General features: G+C 48.4%; 1 protein-coding gene across 2 annotated transcripts in view; it reads right to left on the bottom strand.

Annotated features, from left to right (window-relative positions):
- The window catches only part of PIGU (phosphatidylinositol glycan anchor biosynthesis class U), an 83,425-nt gene that overhangs the window by 5,914 nt on the left and 64,787 nt on the right, over nt 1-12,724 (bottom strand). For both annotated transcript variants that reach the window (XM_040447275.1, XM_040447276.1), the window contains one exon: nt 8,037-8,179. In XM_040447275.1, coding sequence (XP_040303209.1) covers nt 8,037-8,179 — 143 coding nt within the window. The remainder of the gene's footprint in view (nt 1-8,036; nt 8,180-12,724) is intronic.

Raw genomic sequence — 12,724 nt, 5'->3', positions numbered from 1 at the left:
TGACACTTAGCCAGGAAGAGAGTTTTTTGGGAAAAGGCAAAATAAGTATCAGAGACATCCGAGGCAGTGAAGGCTGTTACCTCGGTGCGTCTAGAAGCTGTGGGGCTCACAAGAGCAGCCTCGGCCAACACTGGCACCTAGGCTGCCACTTCCCAGAGAAGCAGCTGCTGTCACCCCAGGCATGTCGCAGTTCCCCAGGTCTACTGCTTGGGCTGGAGATGCTGACACTGGACAGCTAACCTGCACCTGCGGGAGCTCACGTGGTTGTTTCCATCAACAATCAAGCACAGCATCCTCTGCCCACGCTGCCTGGGGTCCAGGAACGTGGGAGCCAGAGGGGCTGACGGCTGACTCGTGGAGCTGGACAGGGCTTTGGCGTGACCCAACCCAGGCCTGAGTGGACACATGTGGGAGATGATGGCGGAGAACCGAGCTCCACCCTCTATCTCTAAAGATGCAAAGTAACAGGAAAGTCACTATACCTCCGTCTTGGGGTCTGGAAGGCCACAGTGTAAGACCAAAGCCGGTATGATGGCAATTGTCATCCAGGTGGCTCTTTTCAATTCACAAAAGCTTTCCCCACCCAACTCTGTACTGAGTCCTCACAGCCACCCTTCTTGTAGGCAGAGAAACAGAGGCCGCTATCACCTCTCACCAGATTTAAACAGCCTCCCTGGGCTCCAGATTCCAGCTCACACCCCTCACCTCTCCCCCTCCTGGCATGGTGAGGTTTTCCAAGCAAAGATGGGATCACAGTTATCCTCAGCCTAAAACCACAGACTCAGCCCAGTACTCAGCATGCTAGGGCTCCCACCCTCTGGCAGGGCATGCCAGCCCCGCAGAACTGCCTTCCACACTCCCTCACTCATGCTCTCTTCCTCCCAGGTCTCACCACCCAGAGCCAGGTTTGCATCTACCTGCCCCGGGGATGCCACGTACAGGCTGCCTCCCCACAGAAGCTTCCTTACCCGCCTCAGCTCTGGGCTCCCCAGCCTCTTTAACCCATCCACAGCACCACCCGGCTGCCCTGACCCTGACCGGTTCCTTTTCTTTCTCTCCCACAGACCTTGGGCTCCGAGGAGGCAGGGCTGTGTCTCATTCACACTGTGCTAGCAGAGTGCCTGGCACATAACAAATGCCCAATATATACAAATAAATTAATTAGGCCCAAGAACTTATGTGACTTGCCTAAGGCCAGCAAGCCATGACAGAGGGGCTGGGAGTCACCATCGAGGCTAGACCTCCAAACCCAGGCTTTCTGCTGGCCTTGCCCCCCTATATTTAGCTCAGGCTTTTCCTGTCACTCTGGCTGTAGGAGGAGAGAAGGCAGGGAAGGGCCTGTGAGAGCCACGCTTGGGATGCTGAGCACAGAGTTTGAAGACAGGAGGGATGAAGGAATGAATGAAGACCTGGCAAAATGCCACCTGGAAGGAAAGCAAAGTAAACACACACACTGAGCTGGACGACAGCAAGGGCTCCAGCCTGGGCCACAGGCCCCTCGTGTCAGGAGGAAGACCTCTTCCCCCACCGCCCCACACACATACCCTGGATCTTGCAGTCAGGACCACACACAAAGCACGGATTAAATCTGAAATGGGCCCTGGCTGTCCACAAATGGGGGCTATGCACCACCCAAACACTGATGATCTGCTCAACATGTCCCCAGACATTTATTTCCTCATTGTCCCATTCCCCAGAATGACACACCAGACCAACTGAAAGGTAATTCCAGGAGACAGGACTGTGGTTTCATTTGTGCTGGAGCAAATAAGCCAGACCTGAGCAGGACCCAACATGTCAGAAGGCTTGTGGCAGGACCCCAGGGCTCCAGGCTTCCTTGAAGACAGCAGAATGGCCAAGGCAGGGCCAGCCTAGGATCTACAGGTTCTATACTACAAGGAGAAGGGTTCAGAGCCGGCAGCCCATGATGAGGAGGCAGCAGTTCATGGACCTGCTGGGACACTCTCTGGACACTGGGGATCCATTTTGGACACGGACACAGAACAGGAGCGGGGCTTTCAGGGTCAGCCACATGGGGTCTGGCTCTGACCCCCTACGAATCCAGCAGGACCTGCCACAGGCCCAGCTTTGTCCTAAACAGATACTAGGACTGGGAGGTTAGGGTACACAGGATTATACGGGATCACTGGTCATAAAATGTGGTTTCGGATTCCAGCTCATTCCATTTATTTATCAATAAACAGTCACTGAATAGTCCTGGTGCTGGTGATACACTTGTGAAGAAGACAGACCTAGAGCTGCCCTCATGGAACCTCCAGTGTAACAAGAGGACACGACAAATGAGCATAAATAAACACACCCCTCAGAGCTTGGGGACTTCCAGGCCTCCACTTGGTCATTTGTACTGGTGCCTCCCTCAAAAGGCAGTTATAAGGGGACTAAGTGTATTCCTTATTATACAAGAACAAAGAAAAACAGCTTAAGAAGCTATCAGGAGGGGAGCAGCTCCATCAACTGTGGTGAGGCACTTCCCTCTTATACAAACAAGAAAAGATCACCAAGATGTTTTATTGAAAGGAAAAAAGTCATACTTCATCATGTTGCCAATAATAAAACACACACACACAAATAAAGCTCTTCTCCAGGAGCACACAAGTACATGGGAACGTATAGGGAAAGGTCCAGAAGGCCACACAAGCACATGATCCAGAAGATTAAAGGGATCATACGGGCCTGGCTCCTAGTAGGCACTCTTTAAACATGAGCCACTATTAATTATAATTTTAGGGGGAGATTTCCTTATGTTTCCTGTTTTTAAGATGAATTAGGGTGAGTCGGATGTTTTATCTTACTCCTTTAAAAAAGCTAAATTTAAACATGTTACTTTTTGTTTATATATAATCTTTGATGACTATTTTTCTTCTGCTGGTTGCTGACCTGCAGAAGAAAAGAGTTTTGTTTTTTTGTTTAAAAAAAAAAGGGAAGAAGTTTGTTTTGTTCGAATGTTTCCCTGGGAATTTGCTCTGGGTATCTGAATAGCAGGTCACTGGTGCTACTTCTCATGTTAACATATGATAATAGCAACAGGACCTACACATGCCCAAATCCAGGGAGGCTGGGTTGTCATCCCTGGTTTTAAGAACACTACAACCCAATAAGTCAGTCAGAGAAAGACAAATATCATAATTATGACTTCACTCATATGTGGAATTTAAGACACAAAACAGATGAACATAAGGGAAGGGAAGCAAAAATAATATAAAAACAGAGAGGGAGACAAATCCTAAGAGATTCTTAAATACAGAGAACAAACTGAGGGTTGCTGGCGGGGTGGGGGGGATAGGCTAAATGGGCGAGGGGCATTAAGGAGGGCACTTGTTGGGATAAGCACTGGGTGTTATATGTAAGTGATGAATCACTAAATTCTACTCCTGAGACCATTATTACACTATATATTAACTAACTTGGATTTAAATTTTAAAAATAGTAAGTTTAAAAAATTTTTTTTAAAAATCAAAAAGTTTTCTGCCCATAAAAAAAAAGAACACTGCAAATCAAAGAAGTCAAGTTACTTGCTGAAGGTCACACAGTGAGGAAGTAGAAGAGGACCTCAACCAACCAATCTACCTCAATCTCTCCTCCTCCCCCACCTTTCTTACACATGTGCATGAGCGTGCATGCACTCACACCCTATGGATGTTTTACTGTTGTCATTTCCTGGTTACTGACTCTGAGGCACAATTATAATTAACAAATGATCCATGCCACATGCTGAAAAATACTTAATGGCCCCAAGGGGAAAGGATGGAGCCTAAGTCACTGGTTTATCTGCCAGTGTAACTAAGAATTTACCAACACAGATTGTTGTATAACAAAGTGTGGCACTGACCAACTCAAACAGAGCAGGACTTAAAATCTGTGGGTCAAGGTGGTCTCTGCATTCAGCAATGATGGACTGGGCTCCTGATGCCTGCTGAAAATCCAGCTCTTCCCAGGACAGCTTGATCAGTCTTGCCCGGGGAGGGGAGAGGGAGGACCAAGAACTCTAAGACATCATTCCAGCTAGAAGAGCTGAAAACAGCCAGCTGTGGGATTGAAGGTATGTCCCCAAATGCCATACATCTCAATGGCAGCACTGACTGTAGGTCAGATGGAAGTGGACCTGGCTTGAGCTGTGGAGGACATGTAGGGGCTTCATCAGCCACAGAGACCAGGTTCTGGCAGAAGCTGGAGAAGGGTTAAGGACAGAGCTGCTAGCCACTAGCCTCTGCCAGAGGGGTGCCCTGGCCCCCAACCTGCCCACTTCCCAGACCTTTCACTCTCCAAGTGTAAAAGGCCCAGCTGCTACTCCTTGCTCCCCAGGGCATTCCCTGACCACTCACAACAGGAAAGGTTCCCTCTAGATTCCTCCAGTGGTTACTCTCCCCACTTGGCCATTAATCACACAATGTTCTCCCTGGCTATCTTTGTTTCATTCATTCATTCATTCAACAAGTGTTTGCTAAACACCTGCCCTCTGCCAAACCCAAAGCTGCCTGCAGCGGGAAGGACAGGCAGAGCTCTGCTGGCAAGAAGCTTACAAGCAGGTCTGGCCTGGGAGGCAGACACAGAAGCAAGTAATGTAAAGTTACAAACTGGGATAAATGCTTGGAAGAAACAAACAGGGGGCTAAGAAGAGACAGTGAGGCAGGGGAACCTTGTGGAAGGTCTTTTTAAGGAGCAGATACTCAACAGTTTACTAAAATTCTAAATGTCTCATATTTGTCCTCTGTTGCTCCCAAACAGCCTGAAGGCAGGTGTGTATAACCCTCATGAGGGGCACTCTTCTACCTCAGTCAATCCTCCAGGACAGGGACAGGACTTGAGTGACTGCCTTGGTGAATAAGTGCCCCATGTGATATGTCCCTTTAGTGATCTGGCAGCAGCAGCCACAAAGCCCAAACAAAGCCAGCAGTCCCAGAAAACACTCGACCTGACAAAGTTGTCTGACTCAGAGCCACAGAGTCCAGACCCAAGGTGGCCAATGACAAAGGTGTGCCAATGTCTGCACAAACTGCCAGTTTATAAGCACTACAGACCACAGCTAAGAGCCAAGGAGGTTGGTATGACCTGTCTGAAGGGCAACATGGCAATATCTGCCAAAAATGCACAATGCACATGTCCTCTGGCCCAGTAAATCCCACCACCTGGAGTTTATCTTAAGAAAATGGTATATGAGGGGCACCTGGGTGGGTCTGTTGGTTAAGCATCCGACTTTGGCTGAGGCCATGATCTCACGGTTCATGAGTTTGAGTCCCACATCGGGCTCTGTGGAGACAGTGCCGAGCCTGTTTGGGATTTTCGCTCATGCCTCTCTCTCTGCCCCTCCCCTGCTGGAGCTTTCTCACTCTCTCTCAAAATAAATAAATAAAAATCTTAGAAAAGAAAAAGAAAAAGAGGAGAGGAGAGGAAACGAGGAGAGGAGAGGAGAGGAAGCGAGGAGAGGAGAGGAGAGGAGAGGAGAGGAGAGGAGAGGAGAGGAGAGGAAACGAGGAGAGGAGAGGAAACGAGGAAAAGAAAAAAAAAGAAAAAAGAAAAAGAAAGAAAAAGAAAACACTATATGAGATTCAATGGAGGGATGCCCAAGGCATTTATAGCATTTATTCTGTTTATAGCAGAACCACCAGAAGCAACCTCAATGTCCATCAGTAGGGGCCTACCTAGTCAAATAAATCAAGCTCCTCCTACCCACAGGCTCTGAGAACCATTATCAAGAGGAGATCACCAAGTGAAAAACTGCAAGCCAACTAGCAGCACCTAGAGTAGGAGGCCATTTCTTTATATAAACAAGAAAGCTCTGTATGTGTGCATATGTACTGAGAGCTGTCTGTAAAAGCACAGAGAAGGTCTGCAAAGATGCATCAAACTGATCCTGATCATGATATATGCCCTGGGGTGGGAAGACATGGACCTTTACTTTTTGTTCCATATGCTTCTATTTTGTTTGCTTTCTCATCCCAGCAGTGAATTCATGTATTACTTGTGTGACTAAAAGTACATTTTAAAAAGAGATTAAAAGAAAAAGGTAAAATACAATGCCAAGAGCTCAGCCTGAATTTTCTCCATAGCTCAGCCACTAGCACACTCCTTTCGTTCCCAACCCCAGCCCTATTTTCCAACAATTCAGTCTCTCCTGCCTTAGAAGTCACCTGAGCACTTGCAAACACCTCCCATGCCATTTACAGAGACCCTCCCTCCTAATGGCAACCACAGGGGGAAAAAGCTGTTATCTGGCAAGTTCCACAAATACTTCATAATCACTGCAACTGTATTTCTGACCCACACCTGACACTTATGACCTGATGACAAGCTGTGGACTATTTCAGTGGAGATTGCCAAGCCCCACAGAGGCCCAGGGCAGGTCCAATGCCCTCACATGCCAGCCATCACTTTCAAAGGATAATTAAGGGATTTCAGCAAGACACAAGGGCCAGAACAACCTTTTGGATTTTCTCGAGGTGTTAAGTTGAATCCTGCAGATTTCTGTCGGCACAGGACACAGGAGGTGCCGAGCATCTACCATGAACAGCCTGTGTGCGACAGGCCGAGCAGACCCTCCGGCACAGTCCCACCCGGGCTACAGGGCCCTCTGTCTCTCTTCCTGCTGTTCACAAACCAAGATAAATAGCTGGGCTGGACGTTAATTGTCCAGAAATGTCCGTGCAGGAAATACCAGACCCATCACTCACTGCAAAAGCCCAAACTCCTCCCTCCTTCTTTCCCAGCAGCTAACCTTGGAGGGAAGGATCTCCTCCGGGGACTCTTCACTGGCATCATTAGTCTCTCCAGCTAGCCTGGCTTCCCATCCAGCCCATAACGCACAGGAAATGCCTGGCTGCACCAACAGCCATTGAAATGGTAAATGGTACAACTGATTCTCATAAGACCGCACAAGGAGGACAGAGCTGACCTAAGGGAACTTCAGAAAAGTTTGCTAGACCACCTGCAACAGAGTCTCTGAGAAAGCTTATTAAAAATACAAACTCCTGAGGGCGCCTGGGTGGCGCAGTTGGTTAAGCGTCCGACTTCAGCCAGGTCACGATCTCGCGGTGAGTTTGAGCCCCGCGTCAGGCTCTGGGCTGATGGCTCGGAGCCTGGAGCCTGTTTCCGATTCTGTGTCTCCCTCTCTCTCTGCCCCTCACCCATTCATGCTCTGTCTCTCTCTGTCCCAAAAATAAATAAATGTTGAAAAAAAAAAATTAAAAAAAAAAAAAATACAAACTCCTGACGCTGTTTTCCACATCTATTGACTCAACATTCTTGGGAGTAGGGTCAGAGAATGTTTTGTGTTTGTTTTTTTAACAATCAAAGCCATGTAATTGTGACAGTCATAATGTAACCATAGGATTTAAAACACTAACAGGGAATCTGCATTCTTAACAACCACCCTCTCGCTCTGAGAACCACTGCTCTATGGCACCAAGGGAGGGGCTTCCCCTGGGTCAGGGGAAGATCAGAGTTCCTAGCTGGTACCTCTGACCCCTACAGCCTCCTCACCCACTATTCCCAGCCCCACCATCTGTGCTCCAGACTTACCCAACAGCTAGACCGAACTATTTTCTCATCTTGCTGCCTTTGCCCCTGCTCTCCCAGAGTCTGAAAAGTCTCCCCTCCTCCTGCCTCTGCCCTCCGCCCACCACACACACTGCACTCAGTACAGTGACACACAGCCCAGGTACTGTTATAGAAAGAGGGTGGCCTCAGAAATGGAGCCTTCCCTGAATTTGGTTCTTGGCTCCTCCGATGACCTTGGGCAAGAGACAACCTATGTGAGGCTCCGTTACTATTTGTAAACTAGTGATAACACTATCTCACAGACTTGCTGTGAGAATCAATGGGGTGATAGCTCAGCATGGTGCCCAGTAAATGCTGGCTGAATTCACCTTTCCTTTGCTCTGTTTAATCCTCTCTACTGGACCATGAGCTACTTCAGGCAAACTTTCCCCTCACTCACACCCAAACCCCTAGTTTGCAGAACCCAGGGCCTCTGCTGAATGTCTGAGGCTACAAAATGAATCCCCGTTTAGTGCTCTTACCTGCCCAACATTGAAGGTCAATGTGATGGCATAAAAGAAATTAGAGTTGGCACTTCCTGCATAAATCCAGAGGTGCCACAGGACAGGGAAGAGCAGGGAGCAGACGATAATGATGCAGGCGAGGACAAAGATGTTTCTCAGGACTGCAAAGACAGACACTCACAGTTAACCAAATGCTGATTCTCCTTGGAACCCTTTCTTATGGGCATGGCTCCACAGGACGAAGAAGCCCAGGGAGAGCCTGGGTAGCTCAAAGGCAGAAACCCTCCCCCAGATTCAGAGACTCTGGGGTGCCAAGAGGCAAGCCTCAAACCCTTGAGTCAATGGCTCCCCATGCCCAAAGCTGGTGTGAAGTCCTACGTTTGGACTCTGCACCTCCCACTGTGGGCCTGGCTAGTTACAGGTGGCAATGCTGTGAATGCCTCTGGGCACCACAAAGGGGGCGTTTTAGCAAGACAATGCCCTCTGCCCCACAATCTAGGGGTGTCCAAGGGTAATTTCTCCCATCCCCAAGCAGGGTGCTGTCTGTCCACATGGGATCATGGACAGGAAGGGCAGTGTGAACCTATGGAGATTAGAGCCCCACGGTGAGTCTCTGTGGTGCCACAGCCCTGGGTCTTAGGAAATGCTTTCCATTTTCCTTAACTCACGTCTTAGGTTGTCTGCCTTGCTCTTCAAATGTCCTTCACTCTTCCTTGGAGGATTTGAAGAGCTCTTCTGACACCCTCCCTCTAACATCACCGCCCCACACTCCCAGAAGGATTGAAGAATCCCACCAGGGAGAGGCTCTCCCCAAAGCCCCAGGGAGGACCTGCTACACACGGTGGTATGGGCAGGCAGGCAGGCAGAGTGCAGCTGGAGGGAAGGAGCAGGACAGTGCAGCCCAAACTTGGCCTCAGAAAGACAAAGACCTTGGTTAAAATCCCTGCTCTGCCAGCAAGTTTCTCTGTCTCAGCTTTCCTGTCTCTAAAACAGGGCTAGAATAGGGTCTACTTCATAGGAGGGTTACATGAATTAAACAAGATATGTGAAAAACCCGGCACAGATATATTACTATTTTCTAAGGCTGCTGTAACAAATCACCACAAACTTGGTGGTTTAAACAATACAGCTTATATTACAGTTCTGGGTCTCACAGGCTAAAATCAAGGTACCTGCGTGCCCGCTGGAAACTCTAGGGCAGAAGCCATCCGTTTGCCTTTGCAGCGAGGCAGCGGCCTGAGTTCACCTCACAACCCCCTTCCTACTCCACCCAGCAACGCCAAATAAGTCCTTGCTACCCTGCATCACTCAGACCTCCTCTTTTGCTTCCCTTTTCCACTTTTTTTTTTAGAAAAATAGACGAGTTTTTAGAGCAGCTTCAGGTTCACAGCAAAACCATATGGAAGAGATTTCCCTCCTCCAGCTCTTCCACTTTCTAAGGGCCCTTGCAGATTACACTGGGCTCACCTGGATAATCCAGGCTAATTTCCCCATCTGAAAAGCCTTAACTTTAAGTCCTTTTGCCACATAAAGTAATATATTCACAGGTTCTGGGGATTATGTGGACATCTTTGTGGGAGGGAGCATTTTCTGCCTATCACACTGTGCTCCTCCTACCTTTTAACTCAATTAGGGGTATGTGACAGTAGGATTATGTGCTATTTTTATTTCTTTCTTTACACTTTATTGTATTTTAAAGAAAGTAATAAGTATTACTTAAAATAAACTAATTAAGAGAGCACCTTTAAAATTTTTTTTTTTAACGTTTATTTATTTTTGAGACAGAGAGAGACAGAGCATGAACGGGGGGAGGGGCAGAGAGAGAGGGAGACACAGAATCGGAAGCAGGCTCCAGGCTCTGAGCCATCAGCCCAGAGCCTGACGCGGGGCTCGAACTCACGGGCTGTGAGATCGTGACCTGAGCCGGAGTCGGATGCTTAGCCAACTGAGCCACCCAGGCGCCCCAAGAGCACCTTTAAAAAAAACAACTTACCACTGGGTCTGGGTCCCAGCAGCCACTTAATGAACAGAAGTTCCCTTCCCCTCTCTGATCCTGACCTTTAGAAAATCCCTTCCTCCAAATCAGAGTCTGGGGAGACTTAAGAGATGGGAGCCTCCCAAACATTGAGGTCGTTTGTCTTGGCTGTACGGACACTTGGTAGAACTGCTATACCAGGGTTTCATGCATCAGAAGGGGGACTGGATTACACATGTGATTCTCAATTCTGGCTGCAAAATAAAATCACCGGGGGAGCCCTACCTGGACTAAGTATATCAGAGTGTCTCGGGGTGGGGCCTAGATACCCGTATTAGTTTGTAACTGCTTCTCTGGTGAGTCCAATATGCAGCCAGCACTTCCAACCAAAGGATGACAGCTGCAGACCCCTGGCGAATAAGACATCCAGACCAGTCTGCGACAGATTTCACTGGTCTGTGTCACAGTCACAATAATCAGAACAAGGTAGTTCAGAGCTTGTTAAAGGCGAATGTTTTGAATTTAAGATTCATGAGAAGTGACAGGTGTCTCTTTGTTCCTGATTGTTGTTAAAAAGTCCTTTCTCGGGGTGCCTGGGTGGCGCAGTCGGTTAAGCGTCCGACTTCAGCCAGGTCACGATCTCGCGGTCCGTGAGTTCGAGCCCCGCGTCAGGCTCTGGGCTGATGGCTCAGAGCCTGGAGCCTGTTTTCGATTCTGTGTCTCCCTCTCTCTCTGCCCCTCCCCTGTTCATGCTCTGTCTCTCTCTGTCCCAAAAATAAATAAACGTTGAAAAAAAAAAAAAGTCCTTTCTCAGGGTGCTTGGGTGGCTCAGTCCGTTAAGCATCTGACTTTGGATTTCGGCTCAGGTCATAATTTCATGGTTCATGAGATCAAGCCTGGAGCCTGTTTGAGATTTTCTCTCTCTCTCTCTCTCTCTCTCTCCCCCTCCCTCCCTCCCTCCCTCCCTCCTCTCTCTCTCTGCCCCTTCCCCACTCTCACTCTATGTCTCTCTCTCTCAAAATAAACATTTTTTAAAAAAGTCCTTTTATGGGGGCACCTGGGTGGCTCAGTCAGTTAGGCGTCCGACTTCGGCTCAGGTCATGATCTCATGTTCTGTGAGCTCGATCCCCGCATCGGGCTCTGTGCTGACAGCTCAGAACCTGGAGCCTACTTTGGATTCTGTGTCTCCCTCTCTCTCTGCCTCTCCCCCACTCATGCTCTTTCTCATTCTTAAAAAATAAATAAACATTAAAAAAATTTTTTTAAAAAGTCCTTTTATGAAATGGTGATGAATGGCTGGCAGTTGACTGTTTTAATGTTGTCAGCAAAATAAGTTGGCAACTCTGTCACCAGAGTTTAAAAAAAAATGTTAGTGGTCTGTGAACTCCCATACTTTGGAAACACTGGCACGGAGAGCTTGCGGGGTCCTTTTTTCCTGACCTGAAAGTTCCATGATTCTGGGTTTTCAAAGCTGGGAGGGTAAAGCCCTGACTCAAGCCTTCCCGAGACTGTAGGGAAAGCCTCCTCCTTGCTCCCAGAACAAGAAGTATGGGAAAGGGTTATGTGCACGGAGAATTACTATTATTAAACAATGTTACAACCTCAAGAAAGGAGAACAAACCTTTGCCATTCCTCCACTCCCACATCACTATTTACATTTCTCAGTGGTTCTTTCTGATCCCCTGGGCTGAAAAAAAATCTATGCTATTCCTAAAACAAATCCTGTGGCCTGAGAGCCCAGGTAGGCCTTTGTTCCCTGCCTCTAGCCACTCTGGATTTCAGACAGGGTGACAAGAAGGTAACAAAGTGCACAGAGACTGGGAAGGCTCCCATGAGGCTCCTGGCTGCAATTACAAACAGCTGCAAAGATACATTCCCATGTGCCTGGAGGAACTGTCACCAGCATCCAGTTGGCTTCTGGCCTGTGGTGACCTTTGCAAGAACCGGGAGCTGCTACTCACTCTTGCTGGCTGACAGGCCAGAGGATTAAAGCTATACGCCAGAACACACAGAGCTGGGACCTGGGGCACAGGACAGCTTGTTCCAGGCACCAGGTGTCAGAGATGACCAGGACCTAATGAGACGAAAGGCTCACCCTTCCTTAGACTTACTGGGTCAGATGGAATCAGATTCCCTACTACACCCACGGTGGCTTATCCAGTCTCTGCCTCGGTTGCTGACAAGCTGAAACTTCAGGCAAGTCACCTTCCCTCTCTGAGCCTCAGTCACTCAGAAATAAAATTCCACTTGAAGAATCCAGTCCAACTGGCAGGAGTGCGGGGGGGGGGGGGGCGGCGGGGGACCGGGAGCTTCAAAGGTGCTTATTATGTTATTATTCTCTTTAATTTGTCTGGTTTTTTAATCCATAGTCTCTTATATTTATACAATAGTTAATAAAAACAACACACACACACACACACACACACACAAATACAGCCTTTGGTAACTGGATCTTTCAGCTGGACCACTGTAGGCTAGCACCAGCTCTGCCAGCAGGCTGTTCCCTAACACCACAATTGTGTGTCTGTATGACTCATCCTGATCCCAAGCACCACAGAGTCCCAGCTTCTGGGGCCTATACTTGGGGCAGGGCCGACATACCTCTTCTCCTCCCCACTGGCCAGGACAGGAAAACAAAAAGGTGAATGTGTGAGCAGGCATGTTAGCACTGGCAACTAATGTTTAAACTGAATTCTTAGCCACATTACAAGTCTGAGTACCTTCACCCTAG

The sequence above is a fragment of the Herpailurus yagouaroundi genome, unplaced genomic scaffold (assembly GCF_014898765.1).
Source record: "Herpailurus yagouaroundi ecotype Mexico unplaced genomic scaffold, PumYag 196, whole genome shotgun sequence".
NCBI classification, from domain to species: Eukaryota; Metazoa; Chordata; class Mammalia; order Carnivora; family Felidae; genus Herpailurus; species Herpailurus yagouaroundi.
This window is presented reverse-complemented; position numbering and strand designations above follow the sequence as displayed.